Source organism: Leptonychotes weddellii, chromosome 5 (assembly GCF_054177405.1).
Source record: "Leptonychotes weddellii isolate Sample4059 chromosome 5, ASM5417740v2, whole genome shotgun sequence".
Classification (NCBI taxonomy): Eukaryota; Metazoa; Chordata; class Mammalia; order Carnivora; family Phocidae; genus Leptonychotes; species Leptonychotes weddellii.
Genome location: NC_138373.1, coordinates 47,309,109 through 47,328,711, shown reverse-complemented (window position 1 = coordinate 47,328,711; position 19,603 = coordinate 47,309,109). Strand labels below are relative to the sequence as shown.

The 19,603-nt window shown below is 50.3% G+C and overlaps 1 protein-coding gene across 15 annotated transcripts in view; it reads left to right on the top strand.

Moving 5' to 3' along the window:
• Positions 1-19,603, top strand: part of FRMD4A (FERM domain containing 4A) — a 330,684-nt gene that overhangs the window by 240,142 nt on the left and 70,939 nt on the right. For all 15 annotated transcript variants that reach the window (XR_014145475.1, XM_081820621.1, XM_081820619.1 and 12 more), the window contains one exon: positions 1,096-1,182. Coding sequence is in view for 14 of the 15 variants with exons in the window: in XM_081820621.1 (XP_081676747.1) it covers positions 1,096-1,182 (87 nt within the window). In the remaining variant the exon portion in view is untranslated. The remainder of the gene's footprint in view (positions 1-1,095; positions 1,183-19,603) is intronic.

Sequence of the window (19,603 nt, the reverse complement as noted above, 5' to 3'; positions counted from 1 at the left end):
CTTGGTGTTTCTAATTCAGGTCTCGGGAGATCTAGGCTTCGATTTTGCTACTTTTGTCTGACAGCATGAGTCACTCAGTCCAGCAGATCCCTTAAGATGAGCAGGACCACATGGTGGCCCCTGCCATTGGCCTGCTGGAGAGATGGGGTGGGTCCTGAATAGAGCAGGACCAACCCTTTGCTTTGACTTCTTTGTCTTTAAAATTGGAGGAATCTTAAATGCATATTACTGAGTGAAAGAAGCCAAGGTGAAAAGGCTACATACTGTGTGATTCCAACGATATGACATTCTGGACGAGGCAAAACTGGTTGCCGGAACCTGGGAGGGGGAGAACACAGGATTTTTAGGGCAGTGAAGCTACTCCGCGTGATATTATTATAATGGATACACATCATTATACATTTGTCCAAACTCATAGAGGATTCCACACCAAGAATGAACCCTAATGTAAACTCTGGACTTTGGGTGACCATGATGTATCAATGTAGGTTCATCAAGTTATAAGAAATGTTCCCCTCTGGTGGGGATGTTGATAGCAGGGGAGACTCTGCAGGTATGGGGGCAGGGGTGTATGGGACATCTCTGTACTTGCCTCTCCATTTTGCTATGAACCTCAGAATTCTCTAAAAAAAAATGAATAAAGAAAGTCTTTAAAAAAGTTTTTTAGAGGAGTCACCTTCTCCACGGTCCCTTCTAGCTCTGATAGTCGATGACAGTTTCTCGGCTCAGAAGGTCGTTTTACTAGAATGCTCTCAGATTTTCTGTTGTGGTGAAACCTGGAGTCTTAGAAGGAGGACCAAGAGCAAGGCATTTGTCACTTACTCATAAAGGGGGACGGGGAGGATCACGGTGTGCTGCTGGTTAGGAACAGAGCTGGGTCCCCACCCCAGGGCATGTTACATGGCACTTGTTCATGTAACTGAGCATCATCTGATGATGTGGCGCATCTGTTAAGGTGAAAAGGAGAGAGGTGGGCTCCATCCGTATCAAAGGATTTGTATTTTCCTCTGTTATCGCATGAGCCAGAGGCCTCCCCTTGGTTCCCATGTGTGTTCTCTGGCCCTGTATTTACCCGCGCTCCTTTCCGTGTCCTAGGACAAGCAGGGGATACCATGGTGGCTGGGACTGAGCTACAAAGGAATCTTCCAATATGACTACCACGACAAAGTGAAGCCACGGAAGGTAAGCATTCTCTCCTCTGCGGGCGGATGGCCCGCAGAGAGAAGTGAGTAAAAATATTACACCGTGCAGCCTCGGGGCCTCCGGGCTCACCAATCCCCTGCTAATTTGAGTGTATACAAATTACTCTACAGTCATCCAGTCTGAGTTCCCGGGTAAATATTTTTTCTCCCGGTCACTAGGGAAACCTGAGCTGTTATGATTATTTAAGGTAAGGAGACGGGCCCAGCTCTCCCAAAGCAGATGGGCAAAAGGGCTTTGAGGGACTGTCCTGTTCCTTCATTTCCTGGCTGGGGAGGGTGGGGGTTCTGTGCCCTTGGGAAAGGGAGGGAACATCTCTCTTCGGTCCTGAGGCCAATCTGAGCTTTCCCAAAGCTTGTCGGTGCGCTTTGTTGGGTTTTTGTTTTGTTTTGGGGTTTTTTTGGGGGGGTTTGGTGGCGGGGAGCTAAAAGAAGAAATTGTAGGTCAAAACAGGGTGAAAATTAAAGAAGAGTCAGAGGCGTTCCTGCAAATCGGGTAAATACTTTATGGCATATTAGAAGTGATCAGAAATCTGGAAAAAATAAGGTCATTTGCCAAAAAAAAGGGAAGCAGAGCGGGGTCTGCAAGGCCATCATAAACACAAAATAGAATGTTTGAAGGGGACACGGTGCTTGACTTTTCTCTGTTTTCATTTACACACATTTTTCAGACCAGAACAAATTGAAAAATTATAATGGAAAAATATCTCTGGGCTAGCGCTGTCATTCAGATCCTCTGGCAGAGAATAATGGAGAAGACGGTATGCAGTTCAAGCCCCAAAATACATATTAAAAGTCTATCAAAACCACACTTGCTGTGGGAGAGAGAAAGCAATATTGGTCCATTATGTCATTCTGGATTGCTTTCCAAAAAGCTTCTTTATCCACGAACGGGATGGAAATCCATGCTACATATCTGAGCTTATCGTAGACTGTCTGCTTAGCATCTGCCTTAGCCAGCTTCTTTATTAAAATGATAGGGGGAAAAAATGGCCCTTGGCTAGGGAGGATTTTCACTCTGTTGATCAGTAAGTCAGTTAAGTTCAAAGAAAAGATCCTGAGCAAGTGAGGGGGGTGCTCTCCCTTGGGAACAGTGCAGTAGGGACCTGGCTGTCCAGGGGCACATGGTTTGGTGGCTAAATCCCAGATCTCTCCAGTTGCCACTCTATGCTGCAAGACGTGCATTGGGCCCTGTGTGATTGGTTCCTTCTGTGTTTTTCTCAGTCGCAGGGTCTGTGCTTCTTCCACACCGTCTCTTTTCTTCCAGTCCCCCCTCTGCCTCTTTCCCACATGGCCTTTGTATGTTTCTGTGCCTTTTTTTTTTATTTTTATTTTCTTGCATGGTATCTTCCCTCCCTCCTTCTTTGGACACCCACTCTCCTCTCTTTGCAACTTGCCTGGCCTTTTTTCCTGCTTGCAAGAGCCGAGAACCCTCCTAGATCCTCTCAGGAAACCCTGGTTCCAATCCCTCCAGCTCCCAATCATCCACACTTGGTGGAAGACCAAGGCCGATGTGCATAGTTGCCAGTGAGCAGAGTTTGTTCAAATGCAGCAGAATTCTGCTCTCCCTCTGAGGGTGGAAAAGACATGCTAACATGTATTCTTTGGCATTTGGTTTTATTTAGTAATAAGTGTAAGCTGGCTTCATTTCTCTAATTAAGGTACTAATGAAGATTAGAGAATTAATGAGCACCCAATAGACGGGAAACTCAGGGCGGACACATTGCAGGGACTCCATCAATTGTCGCTGTTCCTGTAGGACTCTGTGACAGGCTTCAGGATCTGGAAAAGTACGAAGCCAAAGGTGTGGATAATCAGCCATTGACTGAGAGGATTTACTGTCATTTGTTGAGTTTATCCAGGTCAGCAAAATAAAAATGTTAAAAGGTCAGGATATTTATTCAGGGCATTGGCTGTACTCAAACCGAGTTGTTATGTAAAATAACTGATGTTTCTGTGGCCTCTGAGGAAGTAGTTACGAGGTGGGGGTGGGGCAGAGAGAGAGAGAGAGGGAGAAGCAGACTCCGCATTGAGCGGGGAACCTTACCCCAGGACTCACATCTTGACCCGAGCCAGAGGCAGAGGCCCAAACAACTGAGCCATCCAGGCGCCCCAGTAGTTGAGTTTCTTGAGTCTGTTACTAATCGAGGGGCAACCAAGCCACCAAAGTCACCGTTCATTTGCTCATTCAGAAAAATGTTTATTGCATACTCGTTATGTGCCAAGCCGAGCGGAAGGCTCAGAGGATACAACCCAAGACCCGGCCACGCCCTCAGGGAGTAAAGTGTATGATAATTGCATCAGTGTCCCCAGGTGCTCCAGGAGAGCTCTGCGCGAGGGTCTGTGGGGAATTAAAGGAGAGTCACTGGGTTTAAGGAGGAAGGAAAAGTCTTCACAGGCGGCAAAGTGGGAGCAGGAAGCATGGGGCAGGCGGGCGTGCAGGCCTGCATGGAAGCCCCGTGAAGGGGAGCAGCGTGCCAGGTGGAGAAGCACACAGCCCCACTGGGCTGGAAGCAAGGGGCAGAGGAGGCCAGCCAGAGAGGAGGCTGAGAGGCCCCAGCGGGCAGCTGGGGGAGCCCTGAAGGCTCTGTGAAGGGGGTTTCATCTTCGAGGCAGTGAGAGCCACCAAACATTTGAGGAGGAGGCCAGAGGGAGTCTCACCGTCCTAGAAGCAGTGCTCTGGCAGCGAGTGGAGGATGAGCTGGAGAAATACACGGCAGAACTTGCAAACTGGGCCGTAATTACAGTGGCATAGGCCAGAACTGGCGGGGGCGCAGGGTGTCAGTGATAGGGTGATGCTTAGAAGGTAGGTGAGGTTGATCAGTTGTATGGGGCCAGAGGGTGGCCGTCAGAAGACGCTTCCCAGCCAGGGTATGGGATATAAGGGCAGTTTAGGACATGCAGAGTTTGAGGCGTGATGGGACATCTGGGTTTGCTGTGACAGGTAAGCAGTTGGGTATTCAGTGGGAGCTCCAGAGTGTGCAGAATTTCCAAAGCATAACTGAACCAGAGACTGAACGGGCAGTGGAGAAGAGATGGAGAGGGAATGACACTTGGCACACCAGAGAAATTTCCAGTAGCTATGAGCAGACTTGGGCTGGGTTCCCCACCATAACATTCACTGTGTGACAGAGGCGGGACCAGGTGGTGCAGCCCTGAACCCGATGACATTTGGGGAGCCCTCTTTAAGACCTTAATGGATAGTCTGCACATGAAATAAGAATAGGCCGGGCGCCTGGGTGGCTCCGTTGGTTAAGCGACTGCCTTCGGCTCAGGTCATGATCCTGGAGTCCCAGGATTGAGTCCTACATCGGGCTCCCCGCTCAATGGGGAGTCTGCTTCTCCCTCTGACCCTCTCCCCTCTCATGCTCTCTCTCACTCTCTCTCTCTCCAATAAATAAATAAAAATCTTAAAAAAAAAGATTAAAAAAAATTAAAAAAAGAAATAAGAATAGGCCTTTGCAAGGGCTGGAAGACGAAGAGATGCCTGAGTTTCATTAGCCCGAGGAGTGTCCTTGTCTGCAAAGACGCGGGGTGGGACCTGCAGGAAAACCAGACCTAAACCGGAGCCATGGTTGAGGAGCCATGGTTGAGGCGCGGCGGCAGGAACATGGCAGGGAGCCTCTTCCTTCTGACCCCCAACATCAACACCACTGTCAGGAAGAGGTCGTCTGTTACGTGGAAGGCACTTGTGAGTCTCTGGGGATGCGGCCTGCACTCCTGGCACCTGAGCTGTGCGTGTACGGAGCTGCGCAGGCCAATGAGGAGTCACACAGAAAGTGCCCGAAGTCGGTCTGCACTGCTCCAGGCCGGCCTTCTGCAGGTGCCACAGCCGCCCGGCTCCACTCTGCCCCGTCTCTGGCCCGACCAGTTCCCCAGTGCAGCCAGAGTTCGAACTGGCATCCATCTGTGCTTCCGTTGCGAACTCGCGGAAGGTAGCTGGGCTCGGCAGGTATGTCTGGCGGCACCTCTGCACGCGGGGACAGCCGCAGGGCCCCAGAACCCAGGGCGCAAGGCAGCTGGCTCCTGGGAGGGCGGCCTTCCAGCAACACCACGACCCCTGCTCAGAGCCCAGGCTGACGGAGCTCCACCGCGGTAGGCCCCCAGCGTGGCTCAGGAGACTGGGAGTGGCGCCCAGTTCTGCTCTTGGAGGCCCTTCTGTAGCAACAGCTGCACCTCCAGCCCCGGCAGAGGCCCTGCCTGACACTCTGACCCAGTTACCGCAGCTCTGTCACATGCACCACCATCCTAAGAGCCAACATTCAAGTAGAGGCAGCGACAGGCTGAGCCTGCTGCCTTTCTTTCCGACGGCCTGGAGGCATCCTCTGGTATGCATCAGCAAACCATCCACACAGCCCAGGAACTCAGAAGCTGCCCGTGAGAACCCACTCAAGTGTTTCCATATGATCCACCGAAAAAGAGGGGGGTGGGTAGCTGATCGCTGTCCAGAAATGGGTGGGACCCTGGCTCATTCCAGCGTCTCTAGTTGGGTGCGCTTTGCCATTTGTGGTCACAGAGTCTCCCCTAAATTGCTTAATCGTCACTCTGAGCCCCTGGTGGCTTTGGGTGACATGGAGTAAAACACAGAGTCCCTCACGGGTGGAGTAGAGAGAACATGGAAATCCTTTCCTAATCACACGCTCCTACCTGCTACCTGAACCTTCTACACAAATGGGCTCCAGCTTGTGGAAGCACAGCCCCAAATACAAGCTGTTGCTGTTTATCAGGAGAAAACCAGCTTCTTTGTCCTCAGGGCACACGTGTCGGGAGCAGCTAGACACGTGGGGACACCTGAAAAGGGTATTTTAGCTTTTGTGTATGTTCAGAAGCTCAATACCAACTTCAGAGGTTTTTTTTAAAAATTTTTTTTAAGATGTTATTTATTTTGAGAGAGAGAGAGAAAGCACGCACATGAGCGGGGTGGGTTACAGAGGGAGAGAATCTCCAGCAGACTCTCCTGCTGAGCATGGACCCCACCCCCACCCCCGACATGACACACGGGGCTTGATCCTAGGACCCCGAGATCACGGCCTAAGCCAAAGCCAAGAGTCAGAGGCTCAACCACCTGTGCCACCCAGGTTGCTCCCAGAAGTATTTTAGAACTGCATGTGCAGAAGAATAGCCCACCAAAAACTAAAAAATCCACAAATAGAACAAAATCAAAATAGAAATCTACAATACGGGGCGCCTGGGTGGCTCAGTCGTTAAGCGTCTGCCTTCGGCTCAGGTCATGGTCCCGGGGTCCTGGGATCGAGCCCCGCATCGGGCTCCCTGCTCAGCGGGAAGCCTGTTTCTCCCTCTCCCGCTCCCCCTGCTTGTGTTCCCTTCTCGCTATGTATCTCTCTGTCAAATAAATAAATAAAATCTTAAAAAAAAGAAATCTACAATACATTCACATATCCCAGAACATGAGCCCTTGCTTGCATTTATGAGTTCTTTCGAAAAGCTCGGGGAGCACCCCAAACAGTATCCAAAGCTAGGGACCCAGATTTGTGACAAGCTCTTAAATATCCCGCCACAACCTCTCAGCAAATCCTTCTGCTTCTCCCCTTTCCCCAGTGATGTGTTCCCTCCCACCCTATGCCCGCCTCCCACTCCTGAACTCCAGGATGTTCACACTAAAATACCGCGTGACGCTTGGAAACATGCCCCTGGTTGCCTCAGCTGCCCTCTCTTCCCACATTATGGTTTGACAGTTTGTATGTACAGTCGAGAACGTGGTTTGCCTGTACAGAAACCGCAGTGTCCACGCATCTGCCAGTGTGGCTTTGGCACCGTTAAGAGAAGGGGGAGGAGGGTCACAGTGGTCAGAAAATAAAATCTTGCAGCTGCAGAGATTATCTTACCCCATTTCTCCTAGCTACGTTTCATTTTTTTTTTTTTTAAGATTTTTTTATTTATTTGACAGAGACACAGTGAGAGAGGGAACACAAGCAGGGGAAGTGGGAGAGGGAGAAGCAGGCTTCCTGCGGAGCAGGGAGCCCGATGCAGGGCTGGATCCCAGGACCCTGGGATCAGGACCTGAGCCGAAGGCAGACGCTTAACAACTGAGCCACCCAGGCGCCCCGCTACGTTTCATTTTTGCATGTGCCCCCCTGTGTAGCAAGGGGGCGCCTAAGGAAGAGGTTCTTGATTTGAGAAGTTACCCTCAGTCCTCGTGGCCTCAGGGAAGAATGAAACACGGTCAGATTGGCGTTTGGGCAGGTGAAGTCAATCTCGAGCTTCGTCTTAGTTTGCATTTACAGCCAAACAAAGAGACCTAATCCGTCAAAAAAAGACTGAGTGCCAGCTATGTAAAGGGACTCTCAGTGGTGACCTGCCGCGGACATCGTTTGAATGAACATTTGAATGAAAACTACATGATAGATTTTGAGGAGGCATTGGTTATTAACTCTCAAGGAACTGGGTCATGCGGGGCAGAGATGAATAGGCTGGATGAAATCTGTCCCATCGGTTTCTCTCTTTTCGAGGAGGACCTTGCATTCCTTAGAGCAAAGCTGAGGAAGTCTGAAAGCCGGATCTCTGGGACAATCTGTCCCTTCTTGGGAGCGCGAGAACCAGAGGTGTTGGGACACCAGGCTGCCCCACACTCAGGACTCCGCTCCCACCCATTGCCACGCTGAGCTGCTTCTCTGCCATGCTGCTGTAGTTGGTGCTCCTCAAACCCGTGGACACCCCAGCCACGGAACCCTCAGAAGCCATCATAAATTACAAGAGGAAAGGCTTTCCGAGTGGGGCGCCAGGAGGGTGCGAGTCATCCTTCCTGCGGGCTGCGTCTGAGGCATTAGAGAACAAACAGCACGAGACGCGTGGCTCCAGAACCCTCCCCAGAAGGGATGTTCAATATCTGCGCCTCATCGTTTATGGCTGCGACCCACAGCCCAGCCCGCATCTGGTGAAATCTGCCCACTGGGGAGGAATGGCGGTGCGCTCTTTGTTACGACGTAGTCAGCAGACAGCATTTACTTATTTATTTCATATGCAATTAGGGGCGCTTTTATGTACACTTAGATGCACAATTAGGAGCCCTGTGGGGGCCCCTCTGAGACATTAGGAGAAAGAACCGGAGTAAATGGTCTGCCCCCTGTCCCGAGCAGCCAGTGGGGCCTCCTAGGGTTCCTGGGAGTATTTCAGAAGCAGGGGCATTAGCTCGGGGAATTGATGCATTACTGTCACCTCCCCAGATTAGTAAAGATTTTTGATGATGAGACAGGAAGAGAAAATAATATTTACAGGAAATATTCCATTAACTGTGAACTGACTCCCAGTGGAGCTAGCCTGCTTCCATTATTCAGCCATAAGCGCTCCATTAAGTGCACTGCCGACTTCTTTTTCAGCTTCTGTTTGGATGCACTTGACTCATTTTCGGGTTGCTGAGCCCTCTGCCTTGGCGGGCCCTGGGTGGGTGCCTCCCTCAATTCCACTGTCTGTATCCCTCTTGGACACCACAGCCTGTGCACTGTGCGGGAGAAGAATCCCCGCATCGTGCATTTAGCATTCTTCAGCCTTTGCTCCTTCCCGGTGTTGGATCAGAGGACCTCCTCCGGTTGCCCCTATCGGTCCTCCCTTGGTGCGGAGCCAACCCAGAAGGGTGCAGGGATTGTAGGCGACGGGCCCTGGCCATGGGTCATCAAGAGGGGCCTGCCTCAAAGCCGCAGAGCAGGCCTGCCGGAAGGGTAATGGGGGTGGGGGTGAGGGGCATAGAGCGTTACCAGAGCCTGCCATCTGAACTCCCCAAGAGAAAGGGGAAAAAAGCAATTGTCTTCTAAGGAAGTTGAGATACCCTTCGCAGAACATCAATACGAGACCTCCTGTTCTCAAAGCACCAACACGAGGCATGGCTGAATTCTCTGGAATGGGAATCACGGTCTCTCCTCCTGCACGAGAACCGAAGTCACCGGAGCTTTGGAACTTCCGTCGAGGGCGTCAGATTCGAAATCATCTCCAATAAAATGGTCCCCATTTGAGAACTGCCTCTCGTGGGCCAAGTGCTGCTCTAGGGCACGAAAGAGGCCCCTGCTCTCCCAGCGTGTACAGCCCAGTGGGGACGATGGTCCGACGGTGACATGAAGGCAGTCTACAACACACTGTGTCAGAGTCTCCAGTTCCAGGAAGACAACAAGTCAGTCAGAAGAGCGGCAGAGTGGCGGATGGTGAGGAGTGGTCTCTCCAAGCAGGTGACATTGAAGTGAGCCTCCCTCCGAGAAAGGGCACATCCAGCTCCTTGGGAAGCAGCGTCAGAGGCAGATTTGCACGCAGGAAATACTCTGGGAATCAACGCCAGTGGGGAAGGGGAAGGAAGCAGGTCTACGCAGACAGGGAGGCTGAGCTATGATGCAGGCTTGGACCAAGCTCTGGAGCTCGGGAGGAGCCATCACTCTGAGACAGGTGGGCCGAGCCTAATCCCCAATCACCAGATGCAAGGGACCCACAGGGAAGGGGTCATGACCTTGGGCAAGGTAGCTCCCTACCATGGAAGGCGATTCCCAAAGAGGGGATGAGTCCTTCAGTCCCGAAGGGAGAAGCTAGACAGTAGGGCATGGTAGATTTTATAGCCGTGGTTCTCAGAGCATGGCCGTGGACCAGCAGCATCCACCCGGGAACCCGTGAGAAGTGCACACTCCACGTCCCCACCTGAGCTGTGCGCTCAGACACTCAGAGGGTGGGACTCGGCACTCTGTGTCCACAAGTCTTTCCGGCATATTCAGAAAACTTGTGATAACCCATTCACTCTGTGGGCCTCTCTTCTTGTATCTGTGAAATGGAGACTAAGCCATGAGATAAGAGTCTGATTTCCTCCATCTTGAATGTTTACTTCTAAGCTGTATCTTCTCTCTAAAAATGCTGTTGCCCTTGACATTGCAAGTATCGGTGGCCTCTTTTATACCGGGCCTGAGCGGCAGAATTGCACGAAGAGCAAACAGTCTCTCTTTGTTAAGAGGACTGAATTTTTTTCTTGGTCATTGGATCTGGGAACCCAAGGTCCCTCTGTTCCCACAAGTCCCCATGAAGGCCATGTTGGAACCTAGTCCTGAGTTATCCAAAACTCCAAGGACACCCGTTTGTATCTTGTTGCATTCTTGTTGGAACTGTCCCAACATGCTGGTGTCAGACTGCCACTTTTGCAGAAGATGATGTCTGTGAGCAGAAAATAAAAGCATTGCCCCATCCAGGTGGGTCATCCTTAGAAAGAAACTGTCATGGGAGAGCAGTTTCTCGGCAGCACTACAGGAGAGGAATATAATTATTCCTTTAGGAGAGGCAGCTCCAAATCTCTCCTGGGGTGATCTGCTGGAAGGCACCTCTTGGAGGTGGGTGCACTCTGCCCTGAAGATTCCACCCAGATGGTCCCCAGGGGGACTGGTTGTGGGGGTTAACCTCCAGGCCTGGCATAACCCTTTGGGTACCACATTCCTGTTCCTACCTCCTACCGTTAATTGTAGTAGGAAGATAGCTGTTATGATAGTCAAGACAACTAAGTCCTAGCTCTAGGGTTGCAAGACAAGTCACTTCTCCAGGCCTCAGATTCCTCATCAGCAGGGCGGCTGATATAGACAATCGAGACTCTTGAGGTGGGGAGAATCAAGAGATTAAAAACAGTTAAAGAGAATGAAGCAAGGGGCAAGCTCGTCATAAAGCTAGAAGGGAGCAATTAACAAAAGGAAGAATGAAAGGCAATATTCTCTCAGAAGAAAGTGGTAGAGAGAGAAATTCTCCATTTCTAAGTAGGCGAACCCCTGTCTTTGATGGTTGCCCAGTTTGGACAGAGCCCAAGGGAGACTGATGAGATGAGCAGAGGCAGCTCTTCTCCCTGAGTGACACACCTGTCCCTTTTGTGAAGCGTGAGTTCTCCCAGGTCTCAGCCACTTCCAGAGCAGTGTCTGGTCTCAGGCATTTTTTCCTCCCGACGAGGACGGGTGCATGTGACAGCGTGAGGGAGGCCGTATAAACATCCACAGTGATGGTGTGAAGAGTAGGGGTCAAACACAAGCTTAGGTATTCGTAGCACGCAAATAAACACCCAGCCAGACAGGCCAGCAGCCCCCTGGAGACTGTCTTCTAAATAAGTCACAGAAACAGATTCCCGCTACTCAGGGAGCCCCACTGACCTGGGATGCAAGTTGAAGAAGCAAATCAAAACCAAACGCTATTGTTGGATCCCAGAGCTCTGCTAAAGAGCATCCAGTAATCTCACCCACTCCAGAGGAATCATGAGCCAGCAGGGACTTAGCAACAGATTCGGTTTCTCTGGCTTATGAAAACTCAAAGACTTTGCTAGTCTAACAAGAACACTGATCACCTGGGACTCTCAAAGGGTAAATCTCTTTTATCTCACACTGTTTATTAAAAATGGGTTCTTCCCTAGATTAAAAACAGGGGCAGTCCTGTGACTTGTTGGATCACTTCCAAGTGTTAAATACAAAGCCTCACGGTCACTTTGAGCAGCAAAATTAATTTCATTAAGTAATTAGAGTGTCTAGTCCTTTCTAACAACCAAAGCTCCAAGCTTGGCCTAAAGTTAAATCTTCTCCCTTTTCCCACTCACCTGGCCAAGCCTGCTTCTCATTGTTTCAATTTCTGGAGCAGGAAGGAGTCAGGCAGTGGTTTTTGGTTCCCCTAACTTCAGGAGGCACCCCTCAAGCTCTCCCGGTGCCCCTAGTGAGCTCTCTCTTAGTAGGTTTACAGAAGGCATCCTTCACTTCCCTCCCCAGGTACGGGAGGCTCACAGCACACCTCTCTCCCCCTAACATTCTCCCTCAGATTCCACCTCTCTAAAGCTTCTTTTCTTAAAGATTTTATTTTATTTATTTATTTATTTGCACAAAAACAGCAGGGGGAGGGGCAGGGGAGGGGGAGGGGCACAGGGAGAAGCCGACTCCCGCTGAGCAGGGAGCCCGATGCAGGACTCGATCCCAGGACCCTGAGATCACGACCTGAGCCGAAGGCAGACGCTTCACCGACTGAGCCACCCAGGCGCCCCCAAACATTTTATACCCCAATTGAAAGTGAGGAGTTTCAAGTCATCTAAACTGTAAGGCTTAAAAAATTTTTTTTTAATTTTTTAATTGTGATAAAATGCACATAGAATTTACCATTGGAACCTTTCTACTTGTCCAGTTCCTTGGTATTAAGTATATCCACGTTGTCGTGCAGCCAGTCTCCAGAACTCCTTCACGGTGCAGGACGGAAACTCCGTCCCCTTTAAACAACCACCTGCGCCCCGTCCCCCCAGCCCCTGGGACCCACCGTTCCACTTTGTGTGTCTGTGAGTTTGACGACTCTGGGCACTTCATCTGAGTGGAATCTTAGACTATTTGTATTTTTGTGGCCACAGGGTGTTCGTATCAAAACCAGGACACTTTAGATGGTGACTGACAGCACCGGCGAGCAATCACACCATGACCTCAGACCAACCAGGGCTGTCCCAGCAGCCCAAGGCTCGTGGGGGGCCTGTTGAGCCTGTCCTTGACCCTTTTTTGGCCTCCACTACTGGGTGGTCTGCTCACTGGTCCCTCTAACAAGAAAGATCATCTTAAAGCCTCAGCTGGTGCCTCCATTTCCATATCCCACGTTATGGCTCTGCTGGAACATTGTCACCCCCACACAGCATAGCTCGTCACAAGCCTGTGTTGAGCCAACACCTGGGGCAACTCCAGAGAGCCCTGGCCGGTGAGATCCTGGACCATCCGCCACCCAGTTCTTTCCAGCATCGCCAACGGGTGTTTCTGATGGCTCCGTGGGGCTTTGCAGGCCCCCTCACCAATCCCTATAATCATTCTAGAAAGCGTAAGCTACCATCAGATGTGGTCCATGGACTCCCCCTGACCAGAGCCGACTGAGCCTCCTTGTGCTGGATATTCTGTCCTGGCCTTTTATCGGGAACACAAAGAGCCCGGAAGCCGGGGAGCTCTGAATTCCCGTCTTTCCAGGCCTCTTGTTTGACTGGAAGCCAAAACCCAGCCCTGGCTGCAGAGGCCTCAGGAGCCCCAGCTGAGGGAGTCGCCGCTGCGTGGCTGCGCACGTGAATGTGTTTAGGCACATCACTGACTTTATGCTTGAAGCTATGGGGCTTGAAAAGCCATAAAGACCAGATCCCTGACCAGCTTTTTCGCCAGCCAACTCCGGGAAGGGCTACAGGTCCTGCAGCCACTGAGGAGAACACCCCTCACCCTCTCCCCACAAGATGTCAGAGTTGGGGGAGGTTCCTTGTCATCTGCAGAGGCCACCACAGAAACTCCAAGAGGAGGACCCTGGTAGGAGAATCTTACGACAGGTTGGGAGTGCTTCTTACAGAGAAAGGGCGCCACCAGGGATTAGGGGGCCTTTATCTTGGACTGCTGGCTCCTTTTAAGTAGTTAGCTTTATGAAGTTTTAACCAAAGAGCATCCTGGGATTCGTGATCAACCCAGACTAGGACTGACCCGTCAAACGTGTAGAAAAGCCACAGGGAGCTCTTGGTCACTCCCCGCGTCACCCCCTGCCAGCTCTAGGCACCCTGAACCTACTTTCTGTCTCTGTGGATTCGCCTCTTCCAGACATTTCATATGAGTAGAATCCTAGAATCTGTGTCCTTTGAGTCTGGCTTCTTCCTCTTAGAAGAATGTTTCCAAGGGTCATCCATGTTGTAGCATGAATTAGGACTTCATTCCTCTTTATGGCTAAAGAGTATTCCATTGTCTTCTAATGTTTCCTCCCGTGTTTTCTGCATTAACGTAGCAAACGCACGCCCACAAGGGGTGCCTTGGGCCTTTGCACTCGCCATATCCTCGCCCAAGGTAGATGGCTTTGCCCCCAGTTTCCTTCTGAACGCACTCCAATGGCCTGCCAGTGACGCCTTCCCCGAGCGCCTTACTAACCGTGGCAGCCCCGCCCTGTTGTCTGGCTGTCCTTGGAACCTATTTTCCTCGGACTTCCATACTGTGTAGTTTTATTTATTTGCCCACCTCCCCCCTCAGAAAAATGCAGAGATTTTGGTCCTTATTTTTTCCCAGTACCTAGCACACTGCCTGACTCGTGGGAGATACTCCATAAATAGCTGCTCAGTGAGTAAAAGCAGGGCCGAGTATAGCGTGCTGCGTCCCACCGCCGGCCGCGGGGATGTGTCCGCGTGCGTGCGTGCACTGGCCTCGTGGACGCCAGGACAAGCATGTCGCGCCTGCAAGGAAGGGTTCGAGGGCTCCAGTGAGAGCAAAGCCCTTGGTAAGAGGGCGGAGGGAAGTACCGGAGCTTTTCACAGCTTAGGTTTGTTGATCGGAAGATGAAAAGCATAAGGAGTTCCTCCCATCTGGACCATCCCTCGATTTTATTTTTCTGCCTCTTGGACCAAAAGGACCCAAAAAGCGAACAGTACTTGGACATCAGGGGTGCGTCGCTGAAATACTGCAGACAGTGGAGCTGGGCTGGCGAGGCTGGAGGCCTTTTCTTTCTCAAGCAGGAAACCCTCTGCTGGGAAACCTTGCTTGTTGACTCCAGTAACCTTCTCTTTGTCTTGGGGAGAACTTTAGCAGCTTGTTTCTGCTGAGCCATGCGATAGGGAGCTCTGAGATTTTGGGGGTTTTTTAATGAGCGTGATTCTAAGGGGAAACCCAGGCTAACCTCACCTTCCTGAAAGTGTGAGCCTGTTGAACCCCAAATGCTGGCATGGCCAGAAGAGTATCATGAGGCCCTCAGGCCCGGCTCCTTGGGGCTGCACATGGGCACCTGCAGGTGGGGTAGAAGACCCTACGGCAGGGGGCCCCATGTTGAGCCTCACAAAGAGCCGACTTCAGGCAGTTTGTGGGCAGAATGAGTTGTGGGAATCACTCCAGGTCTGGCGAATTCCAGCTTGCAACCGTAGACTTCCCTGGTTGACCGTGGAATAGAGTTTAGCTCAGACAGGGCTGCCAGGAGGGGGAAGGGCTATGGTTCCTAGGTTGCGGCTCTTGGGCTGGCCCTCACTGCCACTTCCCTGTTGCCACATGCCTTCCCATTTGAGAGATCTATTTGTAACCAGATGTCTAGGTCCAACCCCTGAGGTTCTTCACAGTGTGGACATTGCCTGGATGTTGAGCACACAGATAAGTGATGGGAGCTGGGATCTGGACCCTTATCACCTGTGTGACTTTGAGAAAATGTCTTAACCTCTCTGAGCTTCAGTTGCCATAATACCTACTCCTAAAGCTCTTCACTGCCCCAGCAGACCAGTGTTGGAGTGCCTGATAAGCCCCAGGCACTGTGCTAGGTGCCAGGAAAGTACCTTCAGGAGGCTTACAGTCTAGTCAAGAAGACATTTGAGGAGAAGAAAAGACCCTTGTGATACAGGATGGTCATTGCTTTGGCAGAAGTACACACGTGAATATCCAGAACAGGCTGGGGGTAGGGAGATCCTGGTAAGAAAGCCCAGGTAAGAGCAGGCTGTTGAGTCCAAGTATCCCTTTCCTCCTTGGCTCCCCCCACCTCCCCTAAAGGCACAGTTCCCCCAAACTGACCTGCGCACTTCAGAATCTACGGAAGAGGGGATAAAAGGGGAAAGACAAAATCTAGAGTCAAAGTCCTCACCTCTAGGAAACCTCCTGTCCTCCCCCTTTCTGGGAAGGAACATGGTGGTGCAGGAACAAAACTGCTCCAGCAAGAAGATCCGGAGGGAGAAATCCCCACAGTCCAGCAGGGCCCCCACCCGCACCCCGTAGGGCTGGCAGCTCAGCCCCGGGCCCTCCGTGCCTCTGTCCACGGGAGGGCCCAGACCCTCCAGCAGCCAGCCCGGCTGAAGTGGGGCAGTTGCCGGCCTCCCCGCCTCTGCGGGCTGCAGTCCCCACGGTAAGACCACACGTGTTCTCAGCTGCAAGCTGCCTCGAAAAGCAGGCTGCCAAGCCCTGGTCCGGTGCCCGCTCAGCCGCAGCTGTAAGATGCTTCCAGCCAGGAGAGCTGGAGCTCACGCCTGAGCTCCCAGCAGCTGCCCGGCTGCCTCTCTCCTGGAACCCGCAAAAACCACGGTCTGCAAGACCTCCCCCCCTTCCAAGGGGATCGGCCAACTCTGGAAGCACGAGGTGTGTTAAAGTGCACACAAGCTGCTCTTAGTTCTTCCCAAAGAGCCCTTGCTGCCTTACTAATCTTTTTTTAATGTAGAGGACTGTCATTTCGGCTTTTTTTTTTTTTTTTAGCTTGATTAAACCGTTTTAGTTGTGAGAGTCTACCTTTCTTTCCATGGAGAACTGCTTGCCAACCCGGTCTTCTCCATCCTGTCTCCATCTTCATGGAGTCAGAGGCCTCCACCTGAGAAATCAGGTGTTACTGTGAGGCCACACCTCCGGACAGAGCCACCAGGCATAAGAGGACTGATGACAACCAGCCCCTCTCCGCCCACAATAGAAAAATACAGGTTTTCCCCCAAAGCAACCAAAAACCCTTCACAGCAATCCAGAGGTCTTTGCCATTGCGGGTGAAAATGCTCATCATTTTCCCTCCAGATGTACCAGATGTCTCATTAATTCCCTGTATGAAGCATCCCATTGACAGAAGTCAGGGCAGGTGTGATTAGCCTTGAAGGTTTGTTTTTTTAAGTTTTTATTTTCATTTCAGTTAACATACAGTATAATATTAGTTTTAGGTGTACGGCATAGTAAGCCAACACTTCCCTACATCACCCTGTGCTCATTGCGACAAGCGCACTCCTTAGTCCCCATCTCCTATTTAACCCATCTCCTCCACCCCCTGACCCCGAGCTTTGAATATTTCTTAAAGGAAAGCCGGGAGCTCAGAGAGGTTGAGCTACACAAAACTGGGCCACAGTGCTCATTGCTTAAAAAGAAAGAGAAAGCAGGGGCGCCTGGGTGGCTCAGTTGGTTAAGCGACTGCCTTCGGCTCAGGTCATGATCCTGGAGTCCCGGGATCGAGTCCCGCATCGGCCTCCCTGCTCGGCAGGGAGTCTGCTTCTCCCTCTGATCCTCCTCCCTCTCATGCTCTGTCTCTCATTAAAAAAAAAAAAAAAAGAAAGCAAAGCTAGATCTAGATATCAAGAATCACTGGCCAACTTCTCCATTCAACACTAACCCTGAAGTATCCCCCAGGAACACACTCTGAGGAGGGAAGAAATTACATCAGGAGGCCAAAGATAAGAAGGGAAAAACACTTTCACCTTTTTAAGGTTTTTACATTTGCCAAAGCTTTCTGGTAAGGTCTTTTCTTTAAGAAAGACCAAAGTACACACAAGAAGATAATAGAGATGCCCCCTCCCCCACCAGGGAGAACAATAAAAGGCAATGTAGTCCAATGGGGAAAAGAAAGTGGCCTGTTTCTCTGGGCCTGTTAAGTACTTGTTGACCCTCTTTCTCTCCCTGCCCCGAGTAATGGCGCTTAAGCCAAAGGAAGCTAAGAGGTTTCTGATGGGTTAAGAAGAGGTCATCCATTAAAGGGTCAAGGCCTGGCGCTCTGGGCATCTGTCACTGAATTAACCAAATCAGTTTCGAGCTTATGGAGTCTGACAGGAGTAGGCAGCCAGCTGGGGGGACATCTTGATTCCATTACGTCTGGCTGCTGAGAAAAATTAGCCGCTGTTTTCCTTGCTGGCTATGTGGCCCTCCCAGAAGAAGATGGAGGTCAAGGAGCCCTCCTTCAGTGCAGGTAACGAAGGCCATACTCCTGTTCACTTCCTAATCTCATTATCTGTGGACCTAGTCTGCCTATGTTGGAGGGCCTGATTTGGTTCCCAGTATAGCCCATTCCATGTAATACTCAGCCAGATTATGGTAGGATGCTTTCTTCCCAGGGTTAAAGTTTTGAGCTAATAAGTTATAGTAGGTAAATGGTCAATACTGACTCTAGTCAAAATTGCAGTGGACCTGGGAACTGGCTGGATAACTGGAACCAAAGAGCCCAAAGAGAAGATAGCAAACGCCAACTGGAAGACAATGAACAAGAGCCCGGGTTAGGCTGATGCTTGCATTGTGAAAAATCCAAGTAACAGAAAACAGTTTTTAGAAGGTTAATGACACCATTTTGGACATCTCTTTAAAAAAAAAAAAATTACATGACCTGTACTTTGAGCTAATGTGTATTCAGAACTGTATTTTGATGTGAAGACTGCTACTGGTTTGTAAATGATGGAGAAGAGAGAGCATAATGATAAGTAGTATTTTTTGCTGTTTACTGGACACCATGTTAAGCACTTTATATCTAGTCATTAATACAACAGCTCTATGAAAAAAAAAAAACTTGTTAGTCGTAGTATTTCAAAGATGAGAAATCTAAGACCCAAAGAAATGACATCGCCGGAATATACAGCCAGTGAGTGGTAGACAGTATGGCTTTGAAAACCATGCTTTTAATCAGTATTATTCTGTACGGTTTCAGAAGTAGGAAGTGTTTAAGACCAGCAACTTTATTTTTAAATTCCAAGGAGTAGCACTATGATACTGCCTGGATTTACAGTGCTGACCTTCAACCCGTGCATAGGATCTAGGAATGCCCATGTGCGTGCACACACACACCCCGTTTTATGGTAAAGGCAGCTAAGATATAGAGGGACATAGAGTCAGGACTATCACGAGGCCTCTTGACTTCCAAGCCAGAGTTCTTGCCTCTAAAAATGATAAACTGAAACAGGGAATAAGCGATGGTCATGAATATTGATTATCTGAGGCAGAAGCATGAAACCTATCTGAATAAGGTGTGGTGCCTCTAGAGTTTTAAAAGTCTAACCTAGAAACTGTAGATGATTTTGAGCACCATCACGAAGTTAAATTGCTGTATCATTGCTCTACAGTCTACTTTTTGTCTGGCTTGTCTTCCCAATGAGATTGTGAGCTCTTGACAAATATAAATATACATTAGGCATCATGTCCTTCCTCTTTCCTATTAGCGTGGGTTGGCACAAAGTAAGACACCCACTTTTCGAAAGATTGGAGAGGGGTGGGGATTAGATGTGGCCTAAAAGCCCAGGGCCTCAGCTCTCTTCTTTATAAAGTAAAATATATTGAATCCTTGTGCAACTGCTGTTAAAAACAACAACAACCCTGATAGATGGTGTGAGCCCACCATGTTGTGAGTGACAGCCCTGCTTCTAGAAGGCGAACAGAGCAGAAATGAAACAAGGAAGCGAGATTTCTAGTTTGTATGTTTCATTCTGAGCTCAGAGATTATTCCTGGCCGTGAGTCTAATTCTTTTTAAAAGAGAACTCTTTGCTGATGCTTGGAAAGCATGCGGGGTCTTGACACTGCCTTTGAAGAAGGGATCATTTCCGATCATGTCCTTACCCATTGGCTTGCAACAATTTGGTTCTCGCTCATCCTCAGGTCTTCCTGGTGTTAGAAAGAGCCCAGGACGACCCAGTCCCAGGATGAGTCCTGACATCAGCTGCTTATTTAACCTCTGCCCGGCCCCTAACCTCTCTCCACTGGGCTTATCGGTGGAAGGAGGACGCCAGAGC